At 49.3% G+C, this 11,810-nt stretch overlaps 2 protein-coding genes across 2 annotated transcripts; both read right to left on the bottom strand.

Moving 5' to 3' along the window:
- Positions 1-904: 904 nt before the first annotated feature.
- On the bottom strand, positions 905-9,216 carry LOC131208010 (blastoderm-specific protein 25D). Its single transcript, XM_058200653.1, has 7 exons — positions 8,892-9,216; positions 6,032-7,222; positions 5,719-5,963; positions 3,772-5,348; positions 3,197-3,703; positions 2,813-3,135; positions 905-2,753 (listed from the first exon to the last, which is right to left on the bottom strand). Exons 1-7 carry the CDS (start codon positions 9,214-9,216, stop codon positions 2,434-2,436), a joined length of 4,488 nt encoding a protein of 1,495 aa, XP_058056636.1. The 3' UTR covers positions 905-2,433.
- A 1,103-nt stretch (positions 9,217-10,319) lies between these two features.
- Positions 10,320-11,543, bottom strand: LOC131208011 (coiled-coil domain-containing protein 130 homolog). Its single transcript, XM_058200654.1, has 2 exons — positions 10,896-11,543; positions 10,320-10,826 (listed from the first exon to the last, which is right to left on the bottom strand). The coding sequence occupies exons 1-2, from the start codon at positions 11,466-11,468 to the stop codon at positions 10,320-10,322; spliced, it is 1,080 nt and encodes a 359-aa protein (XP_058056637.1). The 5' UTR covers positions 11,469-11,543.
- Positions 11,544-11,810: the final 267 nt, after the last annotated feature.

Below are 11,810 nucleotides of genomic sequence, written 5' to 3' on the forward strand. Positions count from 1 at the left end.
TTATTGCCGACTGTCGAGGTCGTGTAGGGCTCATCTATGCTCATCCACCCGAACGACTAGCGGGTTGGCCATCGAATCAACCAATTTATGATCGCGTGGGGCCGCGTGATTGGTTCGGTATGCAAATTTGCTGGAGCACCAGGACGACGGCACTGGGATGCTGGTGGCTGGTAGTAATCAATCGCTCCGGCTCCGGGACGCGACGACAGTGACGACAGCTTCCCGTGGCACTTCGTGGACAGATGATGAAGACGGGAAGATCCTTGCGTATTATTGTGACCGCAATATCTATTGTTTACCCAATGGTTGCCGCCGCCAACAGGGCGAGCGAGCTATTGAGCAATGACGTCGGGTGAGGCTCGGGCAAATTGATGTGGCCAATTGAATAATGATGAGTCGGTCATAATATCGCTAAAATTTCCTTACAATTTAATTCGTTTTGCGAAAGTTTTTCGTTTTCAAATGATAACAACACGAACAAAGTTCACCTTTCAAATAACGTATAATGTCAACTTTCAAAGCACCCTTAGTGCCCCCAGCGAAAAATCGAGTACGACAACATCGATCAAAACAGCCGATAGCAATCAAAGCAATCGATCAAGCAAGTTATTTCATCGAGATGGTGCCTTTCGTCCGCGAATCCTCTCGAAATTGGCGACATATGCAATATCTGCCAGGGTGAACAGAAGAGGTCAGCGAATAAAATAGATTCGTTGCAAATAAGAAATTGCTGTTGTTTAGTTGCCTGATTTTTGGGATATTTTCGTGTCAGCAGCCACGACGACAAGGTGCGTCACAAGGAGAACACAATTCTTTCCAGTTTTTAGTTTTATGTAATTTTTATTCAAATTTGTTTTACCCTGAAAGCAAATGTTACACAGGATAGTTGGACTTTTACCCTCCCCATCATGCATATATTAGTTTTTTCACACTTTGTACCGTCGCAGATTCACCCCATTCATTCTTCCCTCTATCGACAACATTCTCTCTTAGTAGTTGTCAGTCATTAAGCCGCAACGTTCTATGTTTAACTTTTCATTTCAAATCTCTCGCAAATATGGTTTAGTTTTTAGTAGGTAACATCAGATGACAGAGTTGGTGCATCGCGTTTTCTGGGTGCCACCTCTAGGATCTACCGTTCTCTCTGCCAATGCCTCTTTCCGTGTAAAGTAGCCAATGTTCATTGAAGCGCAATCTAAGCGCACAACAATCTATCCCTTGCCCGGCTGTTAACATACATTCACATAAGTTACAGTAACATAATAGGGTGATAGTAAGCCTAAACGTCTTTCAGTGCTTAAGCAGTGTGATAAAATAAGTTAAAAAATATATGCATATTTTGTGTATACAATCTTTCTTATTTAATGACTCGAAGAGTAGTTTCCATCGTCCCACCTTTAGCTTTAATCTAAAAACATGTCTTTATGAAAACACAGCTCTAGCCGTTCGTGTGAGAGGAAAAATATCATAAATGGGTGGTTCTCTACAGTTCTCAGCTCCCCAGAACCAGCTGTTACGGGTGCCTGTCTTTTCGGTTGCTAGCGCACAAGGCACAGCTGCGATAGGAATGTGCGGTTCCATTTCGGTTGAGGTAGAGAGCCCGAAAACTAATCAAACACAGCGGTTGATGGTTTGCGGTGCGATCGATGAATGTGAATTAAAAAGAACATTTTAAACATGTTACGAAAATTTCTCCACTGAATTCCCGTTGGAGACTCCTGGCGAATATCTAATGGCGTGGACTATTCTGCCGGGGGTTCGGTGCAAATGCTACCCGGACACTGGGATACGCAATTCCCTGTAAGGAACGTTTCGTTCTTTAGCAGTACCATTCTGTGCAGAACTGACAAGGCAGAGTAGTGACCATTCTAAACCAGACAATGGCTTCCAGTAACGCAAGATAAGCAGTGTGATCTCTTCCATGCATTTTCGACGTGCCACAGCTGGAACGCAGCTCAGGTGTCCCACTACTAATCACAGATATTGTTCGTAAATTAAAACTGCGTCGCTACAGTGCATCTCTACTGTATATAGGGTGTTCGCAGCAGTTCCTTTTGTTAGAACAATAGTATACTTTCGATCGCTTTAATAAATAAAATGAACGTTATGCGCCAATGGGGACCGACGGGGACGGACTGGTTGAAGCGAACACCTCTACGAAAATGGGACAAGGTAGGACTCTCACTTTCAAATTAATTTTCAAATCATATTTCATTACATTCTGTTTTCATTTTTCGATGCCTTTTTGGTACGCTCTCATACGAAATTCACAATTTTATGAATTTTAAACAATTTTAAAACGAGCTCAAGGAATCTTTCACACTGAAACGAACTTACCGATAGACTAAAATAAAAAAAACTTACGATCCCTCATTGCACATCAAGCGTCTTTTTCCAACTGGCAACATTTAGCGGGATACAGGATACGGTTTGCTACGGTAGCCCTCCGTGCATGAAACCACCGCCCAATCCCATGCCGCCCGGCGAGGACGAAGAAGAAGAGTTGCCAGCGGTGGCCGGCTGGTGGTTGGCGCCGACTACCGGTGGCCACTGGCACTGCAACCATTTGGCCCGGACACGCTGATGCTCGAGCCGCTGCACTTGCGCCAGGAGCCGCGTGTTTTCTTCGTACATATCTTTGACTAGCAAATCGTTGCTGGTGAGCCGTGCCGCTTGATCCGATATTACCACACACTGTGCTTCGAGCCGATTGCGTAGGTCACTAATTTCGCTACGCTGCTGTTGCCAGATTTCTGTCGAAGAAAGGAAGTCAGCGCATCATTTTTTAACGTGGCCGCACGCGACTACTTACGGTGCAGGATGGATTCCGTGTACTGCTGCTGCTGCTTCACCATCGACTGAAGATGGCGGTTCTTTTGCTCCAGATGCTGAATCTTTTGCGCGTAGTTCGGATGCGCCCCCGGGCCACCGTTTTTCGTGTACGCCGCCCGGGCAAGGATGGGTTTCGCTTCCTTCAACTGCTGTACCTCCATCATTAGGCCATCGCGTTCCTGGGTCAGCTCCTTGATTTCATCCTGCAGCTGGAGCTGCACCAAACGGAACTGTTGCAATTGCTGCTGTAAAGCAACGCTGGCCGCTTCCACGTTCCCGGCCGGAGTTTGGTATTGGTTTTGACTGGGGAAGAATGTTTGTCTATTATCTCTGATGGATGGCCACGGATGGCGGCAAACCGTACCTATTGTGCATGCACGGAAACGTGCCTGTCATACACGTATCGGCCAGGAGAGACGCAGGCACTATCTCACCATCCACTTCGGAGTATGACTTTGTTTCCTGCTGCTGCTGGTTACACGGTGATACCACAACGCCAACCGCTTCAGGAATCGCGCCTCTACTACTGATATTACTAAAATTATTACTACCACTACTACTGCTACTGCTACTGCCACTGTCCCCAACAACGGTAACTATCGCGGGTTTCTGTAAGGGGGAAATGATCCGATCGAATGGTACGACGGTTCGTGACAGCTCATCCGTGGAAGCGGATGCCATGCTGACACATTGTTCCTCTATCACCACACTGCTGGTGGTGGTGGCCGCCGTGTGATGGTGGTGTTTCCAGTTGGGGTTCTGATAGTCCCGAACCGGTCGTTGTATCGTGCTTTGATTCCATAGGTAACTGATCGGAGAGCTGGCTGGACGATCTTCACCTTCCGGCGAATCGGTACGCGTCGAAGGTGAGCTGCCGGCCGGCGGGGAGGAATATATAAATTAGTTTTCTTAACTCTACATAGTGATCGTACCACTCACCGAAGCATCTCCGAAGGACATTGGTTCGCCATCTGTTCCATCTCGAGCACCCGTTGGCGTAGTTTTTCCGCCTCGTGTGTCTTCTCTTCCAGTGCTAGCTGCATTTGCTCGAAATCGGCCTCCAGATCGAGGTACTGTTGCTCCAGTCCATCTTTTTCGTCAATCGGTGACAGACGACCGTTGCGACCGCCGGTGGAGGTTGTAGTACCGGATTGCACCGCAAACTGTTCCTCGTACTCGGCCATTTTCTTGAGCAACTCGGCGAACTTGTCATCGCTTACCCGTTGCTCTTCCTCGTACAGCTGCCGCTCTTCGTTCACCTTTGCTTGCCAGTAATCTTCGCAGTCTTCGTACTCTTTCCGCATCTGCTCCAAGCTTTGCTCAAGCTCTTCACAGCGGGCCTTCAGTTCCGGCGCAGACTGACCACTGGTCGATGGGACCGCTTCGGGAACGGTTTCCTGCGTTTCGTCTTTCGTTCCAACGACAAGCAGCTGTGCTTCGAGGTCCTCTACTTTTGCCCGTAGCGCCCTCAGCTCTTCATCAGCTCGCGCGCCCACTGGTTCTTCGTTTAAGCTCGATATCCCCGAGGAAAGCACAGCGGCAGCGCCGCCGCCACCGCTGCCGTGCATACTGTTGTGGGCATTCAACTCAGAGTGCAATGCCATCCAGTCACCGGATGACGAATCGGATTCGTTGTCATTGTCGCTGCTACACTTGCGCAGCTTTCCCAACCGTGGACTGTCATCCGCAAACCGTGCCTTGCTGGGGGAATCTCCCCGTCGCTTGGTAGCCGACGTAAACCCGGGCACATCTGCTGCATCCACACTCGCCACACTACTGCCCGCTGCTAGCACCGTGAGGCCATCGGATGGCGGTTCATCGGAACCCACCGACGATGGGCTCGTCTTGTTACGCTTAAGCTTGAACTTACTCAACTCCGACGTGAGGAGCTCGATCTCGGCATTCAGTTCATCATTTTTGTCGCGCAGACCCGTATTATCACGCTGCAGTAGCGATATGCGGTCGATCAGATCCAGCACTTCCGCTTCGCTATCCTTTCGCGCGGCCGCCACCGTCGCCCCTGCGACGTCATCCTCGTCCGCCAGCATGTAATCGGTACGATTGTTCTCCTCCAGCTCCGCAATGTCACGGTTCAGTTTAATGTTTTTCTCCAGCAGCTCGGTAATTTCCTTCGTCAGGTTCTCCTGATCCTGCCGCAGGTCTTCATTTTCCTCCGACAGCCGAGACACGGTCGTGCGCAGCTTGCACTCCTCCGTCTCGAGGGAAGCGATCCGTTGCTCGAGCGCGGCATTCGCGTGCGACAGCTGCTCTCGCTCAAACGACAGCTGAGAGGACAGTTCCTTCATACTCTCGTGGTGGCGCTGCTTTAGATGGCGAATCTTGTTGCGCGTGGCCGTTTCCAACGAATTGTGCCGCTCGTCTACTTCCTGTGCCAAAAGAATCGCACGCTGGTTCACCTCCTTGTTGTCGGCGTAAAGCTTCTTGTTTTCCTCCACGAGTTGATGGAACGCCTGGCGCAATGCGTTCACTTCGGCCTTATGCAGTGCCAGTGATGCCTAAAAGCCAGGTAGAAACCAAACGAATAAGCATGAGACCTAAGGGGCACCAGAAAAAAAAACATTGCGGACCGATGCGCTATCATCGTGAGTTGCAGCAACCATTGGAATCGCTGCCCAATGTTATCGCTAAATGCTCAACTTATCAAAGCAACCCGAACACAGAGTTAGAAGTCGGTCGCCGACATGTTACGACAAGTTTGCCGCCAGCGGTGTTTCGTCGATAGTGAATAATGTGCATCTTAATGAAAACGGTAGGCGTTTGGCCTTGGTGTGCCACCTGCGGTCTTAGTTTGAGTGTAGAGTGGGATTTTTGTTTACACTTGAAAGATCGTGGTGCGTGGGTCGAACCGGATCTCCGAGAGCTTACCCGTACTATGTGCGACGTATCGTCAATGCTGCTGCAATTGACGGCCGCCGCTGTTAGGTGGTGGTGACGGTCACTGATCAATCGTTGGTGTTCCTCTTCCAACGCCTGCACCAGATCCGCGACCTGTATGATGTCTTTATCGAACCCCAGCTCGTCCAGCAGGGCCCCCGGCGAAGGAATTCCCGCCGATTCCCACATATCGATGATTATCGAAGCAGCCAGCGAACCGATTTCGGACGTCCAATCTGCGTGAAAGAGCGCGGATAAGTTACAACCTTTTTGGGACCTTCATTTTTGGAGAGCTTAAGCTTACCAGGCATGATGGCATGACCGACGAGTGCACCGACCGGACGATTGTTGGACAGAACGCTACAATCCGAAGCGGATGGTAGCTGCTGCTGATCACCCTCGCTGATCGGTAGCAGATCGGTGTTGCGTTCCAGCAGGCCAATGAACTCACCAAACCGAATGCCCTCGTGTGGTTGAAGTGCAAGCTTTGAGAACACTTCCTGGGCCGCCAACCGGGCCGGTGTGTTCTGTAATCCGACGCGCTCACAAACTTGCTCGAGTTGCAACTGATTTAACTGCCCATCGGCGTTAACGGTCGTGGCCAGCAGCGAGTTCCAGATTTCACGCAAATTTTCCGACAGATTCATGAAATAAATCTTTTGGTCAATCCGCTCATCATCCATGTGCAACTGGTGCTCGCGGTGCGTGCCACTGCTGCTGTCGATCAGATGCGATGGCCGTTGCCGATGCGTCGGTAACGATGCGCACCGCTTCAAACGACTGCCAGCACCTGGTCCACCCGACAGCATCGGCTGGCGTCGACGTTTCGAGCCGTGTATATCACTCTGGGAGGCCGATCGGTGTACACGCGACGACACTGCGCCCGTTCCCGTGATCACCTTACAATTCGCACCTAGCGGCCCGGGAGGACTGTTACTGGCCCGGGCGCTCCGGGCGGTGGCAGATGAGCCCAGATTGATCGATTCATTGTCCGAGTTCGAAGACATCGAAGATGTATCGAAACCATTCACATCTTCTTCGGGCCGCCTTGGCCTTGACCGGCGGCCGTACTTTTTCTTACCGACAACGAACCGCGGTGACACCTCTCTGTCCGACACTTCCTCCGGTGCGTCTTTCTTTTGATGTTCACGCTCCGCCAAACTATGGTCAGTCACTGGAACGACGCTGTCCTCGTCACTGTAGGCGTGGTCCTCAACCGTTTCTTTTTGCTGCTCGTCATCGTCAGCCACGCCACCATCGGAAGGCTGTTGGGTACGACCCCGATCCTTCCTTCGCGCCACGGTGGGTTGCTGGAACAAGGGAGAACCCGATTTCGACGAAAAGCCGGAAGTGCTACTACTGTTAACGGCTCCATTGCCACCACTCGACGTATCGATCGAAGGAACTGAGGAATTAGGCTGAATTACGATGTGCTTCTGGTTGTGGTGCTGGTGTTGCTGTTGCTGCTGCTGCTGCTGCTGTTCCAGGTCCGAGTCTAAAAACGTAAACAAACACCGATTACCCATTGGCCACAATTCCACACTACCGGGTTGTCAATTTGTGATTCGTTACATAGTATAATAATCATGATATAAGTTCGCGGATCGCTTGGGAAAATGGGGTTTTACTTCGCTTTCGGAACTAACGACTTTGCTCGCACTCGCAACACATCGTTTTCGCTTTTTTTCGGAATCGGTCGGAAGGTCACGCGCGTTAATCGACACGGCACACTTATCCGCGAGGGACTCTCTCCCTCGCTGCTACGTTACGCGAAGTGCCGTGCTTCGACGGCGTGCGATACAGGTTCGAAAGTGAACTGCTACTAACCCGTTAACAGGTGCTGAACGCGTTTCCTACCGCGCCATTGTTGTTTGTGCGCGCATTGGACCCCTAGTAGTAGTGGTAGTAGTAGTAGTGATAGATAGCAAAATATGCGTCATATTCCAGATGCGTCATATGATTGCTCAACAAATCGCGGTGCTTGTGTTGGTGGGGCAACACCAAAACTTCCGATTTGACTCCGCGATTTGACTGGTTTCTTGTTCAAAACTAAAAATCTGTTTGAGGAATATCAGCTCAAAACACAAGTCAACATAACTGACCAAGTGTAGATGGTACGCAACCAGGAAAAAATCCTTTTATTAATACGCAGCTGCACACTAGTGTGCATCCGTGTATCAACAATGGATCGCTCCCCGTTAGTGTGCATAACATACTACTGTGGCCAAAAACAAATGGGAGACGCAAGCGAGAAAGAGGTCTCGTTTTTTAAATATTAGCATATTTTACATTATTTTAGAAGCAACACGCACGCTGGGAACGAAATCTGGCTTTTGTAGTTCAAATTATTGAAACGGTGTTGCTCAACGGTTGGTGCAATAATTTTCAGCTGTGGTGTATGCGATTTTGAGCTAGCAAAAATGTATGGGGCCTGATTACAACAGCAAAACAACACACAGGTATGCCCCACCACGAAACCAGCCATTCCACACCATGCATTAATGGGGTTTTTTAATGGTTTGTTTAAAAGGTGCAACATTTGTTGCTGTTAACAGTACTTAGCAACGATGGTTAAATTGTTGATTTTCAAAATATAAATACCGTACAATGTGAGCGCCTCAAGAAGCTCTTTACATAAAAGTTGCCCAAAATACTAAGTAGGCTGCTCTCAGAAGAGAACGTCCGTCCGTATAGAATAAGAGTCAAAGAATGCGGAAACAGGTACACCGATGCTTGGCGCAATTAGTTGCCATAGTTCGTCAAACGGGCCAGTAACGCAATAAAACAACCACGAAAACAAATGCAAAAGGTCCGAATGTGAACGACGAAATTGTTTCATGATCCAAGCGCTTGGGCTGGGTAGGTAAGGTATTCAGTGCGCATTGGATTTCCTTAATTTTTGAACAATTACATCAGACCCCTCTCGCTCCAATAACATCGAAGCAGCTCGGACACCCTATCTTATCGACTTTTCTTTGCTATCGCTAAACAGTTTCTTGCATGTCGATCAATTAATTGAAAAAATACATTACAGTGCTATTTGTATCCGCCATACATTGGCAGCCAAACTTTCTGAAAATTTAAAATCACCGTCCATAGGCTAAGGGGGCAATTAAGTTCATTACATCCATATTGAAATCGTGTATCGATACTAAGCTTCCTACCTTCGCTGTAAATGTAAGATTCCTTCCGGTCCGACGGCAGCGATGAGAAGTATTCTCTGGGGTCACCGGTTGCAGTTAGGGCCGAAGGTTCATCAAACTCTCCAAGAATGTTCAGTAATCCCTCGCGAAACTCCCGGAAGCTGACGCGAGTCTTGGAACCCGACAGAAGGCACTTTACCAGCAGATGACCCCGCTCTTTTAGCTCCAGTGTGAGACACAGTTTCAGTAGGGCTTCCCTATCGAGACCACTCGATCCGTCGCCGGTTCCGTGGGACTGGAACATATGATACAACTTTTGCTCGTACGGATCGGACGAGAGCGCCATAATGGTGTTACAGCGCGTTAAAAGAGGGAGATGAACAGACGCATCCACAACGAGGGCAAAACTCCACTCTTAACCACGGGTGCTTAAACGGGAACAACAACTAGCTCCAACACTTTCCAACAACAAACACTCGCCACTCGGTGCCTCTCGGGTACACCGTGTAACAGAAACTTTCTCACCCGTTAATTAGCTTTTTTCTTTCGTGCGATCGAAGTCAGCTTAGATTCCCGGACAACCCGTAGCAACCGCGACGATGTTGCATCAAGAGCACCGAGAAAGCACGCCCCGATTGACGACGTGCATCAAACAGAGAGGCTGATTTATGGCCACCCGAGCCAAACACATCCATAAAGACGGCAGTTCTTCATAGAATGGCGTCCACACCATTTTTATTGCACTCTGCGAAATGGGATCGAATCATCCAGAAATACCACGGCGGCTAGAACCATGAAGCGCGAGACCACACAACAATCACTTTTGCCGACCGTCACGATCTTGGGCACACTTTTGCACACTCGAACAACTCCCGCTATTGTTTTCGTTTGGCTTTGACTCCGTCGAGCTTTCTCGTGGCCCGTTTTTTGCTAGGAACGTGAAATCAACACACCTATTCGATTCGTCCCAGATAGTGGCATATCACGCGACACACAGCCGAAAAAAGGTCGATCCGGTCGTAAGGGGTGAAACATTAAATTATGTAAAGTGAGACTACCTCACATCTAGTAGACGTTCCCGAAAGAGGGGCGCCGCCATAAAGCGCACGACAGTTGAACACTTTTCACTGCATCGTTTTGCTATTGATTTTACCCCCACAGTTGCAGAGGCGGCAGCGCAATCTTTGTTGATTTTCACCCTTTTTGTTAATGCGCTTTGCTCTGATCGTTGTCCTCCTCTTTGGGGTCCAGTGGGATCGTACGACACAGTGACGGACACCAACACATGCTCACCCATTCACACGAAGCGCTGCGCTTTTGACAGTTGCATTGAGAAATGTCAGTTTGTTTTCATTCGTTCCGTAGGTACTTTGTCTCTAGGTTGGCCATGAATGAAAACATATGATTGTGAATCCGATTGTGACGATAACTTTGTGCTCATTTTTTATTTTAGTCGCTATCACTAGACCCTGATCCATAGTTGCACAGTAACAGACTGGGCATGGGGTCGATTTGATTAGTTTCTTTTGTTTTTGCCACACTACCAAGTGAGCTGCCTGGGGAACTCGTGTCACCAACCGTTTGGGATTCTGCTCGTTGCTCGTTGCTCGATCCTGTGGTTGCAGCGTCATTAGCAACACTAACTACATGTTTTCGACCTTTGGTCGAACGTTTTACAATACCTAAACTATTTCTCTCTAACTTGATGATGTTATCGGGGGACTTTCCGATCACTTTTCTACCGTTAACGGAAGTAGACGGCAACGCAGGGCGATTCAAAATAGCACTACGGCGTTCTTTGTCCCGCTCGTGAATCGTTTTTGATGAATGCAAGCGCATTAGGTGAGCCATACGGCGATCGCTATCACATTCCGGCAGTAGCGCGACTGCAAGGCTCGATTTGGTCAACAGTGCGTTGTCTTTTTCTTCCTGCAACTTGAGCTCTTTTTTGCGTGTCTACGAAGAGAAAAACATACAGAATGTAAATCATTTGCCTCTCTTGGGCGAACGGCGGGACTTGCGTACCCTGAACTGTGCCCGCAGCCGACTGTTTGCTTCAAAGTCGTCCCTCCAAACGCTGTCGTTTCGCTGAAATAGGCGCCCCAAAACTGGTTTCGCTTCGTCAGCCGTCTTTTGGTCTTTGGCTCCATGCTCCAGCTTGTACATGGCATCGTCGAACAGCTTCCTCTGGGTTTCCTTCGTTTCCGGGACAATCTGCTCATTCTGGGTAGGATCCCACCGGTTTTCCTGCCTGCGTGCCCCGGACACGATGACGTAGTCCAAGTTTTGTGGATCCGTTTTGATCTCGAAGTGGTTGTCGCAGAGGTGACACTTCATCCGGAACTGGTAGACCGGTGTTGAGTAGTACATTCCGACCTTCTTCTTTTCCGCATTGTAGCGGACCCCCATGCCGATGTGGTTCTTGCAGCCATCGCACCAAATATTGTATGGCATCTCGAACCGGATGATGAGGATACCGAGGTGGATTTTGCGGGCTCGTTCCCGCAGTGCGTGCGTACCTTGCCATTTGTTCAGACCACCCGCCCTCGGGTCGTAATCCGGCGGATAGTACAAGTTCTGGCCTTTCCTCTCACCCATCTTGTGCGCTTCGGTAGACCGACGGTGGTGATTTACTCTGGTCCGGAGCAGAACGATTCCTACGATTCCGATGTACACACTGTTTGCACCCGTAGTTTGTTTTGGTCGCTGTTGACAGCTCGCACCCGATGAAAATTGTACTTCTAACACTGCGCGCGCATGCTCCATTCTGATCGTACCGGTCTGACATTCGACGTAAAATTCTACTCTTTTCAGCAGTACTTGTGCAAAAGAAGGGGTTCAACCGGAGTTTCCGGTTTCGTTTGTCTCTCAGCGTAAGTTTCGTCCGAGTTTCATCAGCCGCAAAAAGGAGAATTTTGCGAATTCTGCCCAGAGTCGTCG

This window comes from Anopheles bellator, chromosome 2 (assembly GCF_943735745.2).
Source record: "Anopheles bellator chromosome 2, idAnoBellAS_SP24_06.2, whole genome shotgun sequence".
In the NCBI taxonomy this organism is placed as follows: domain Eukaryota; kingdom Metazoa; phylum Arthropoda; class Insecta; order Diptera; family Culicidae; genus Anopheles; species Anopheles bellator.

What these genes read in the sequence shown, in the direction of transcription:
- LOC131208010 (XM_058200653.1), bottom strand. Translation starts at nt 9,216, where the DNA reads ATGGCGCTCTCGTCCGATCCGTACGAGCAAAAGTTGTATCATATGTTC. An exon ending in CGGTCATGCCATCATGCCTG is followed by an intron (nt 5,964 to 6,031) that starts GTAAGCTTAAGC and finishes TCTTTCACGCAG; the next exon opens with ATTGGACGTCCGAAATCGGT. An exon ending in TTTCCGTGCATGCACAATAG is followed by an intron (nt 3,136 to 3,196) that starts GTACGGTTTGCC and finishes ATTCTTCCCCAG; the next exon opens with TCAAAACCAATACCAAACTC.
- LOC131208011 (XM_058200654.1), bottom strand. Translation starts at nt 11,468, where the DNA reads ATGGGTGAGAGGAAAGGCCAGAACTTGTACTATCCGCCGGATTACGAC. An exon ending in GGCTGCGGGCACAGTTCAGG is followed by an intron (nt 10,827 to 10,895) that starts GTACGCAAGTCC and finishes TTCTCTTCGTAG; the next exon opens with ACACGCAAAAAAGAGCTCAA.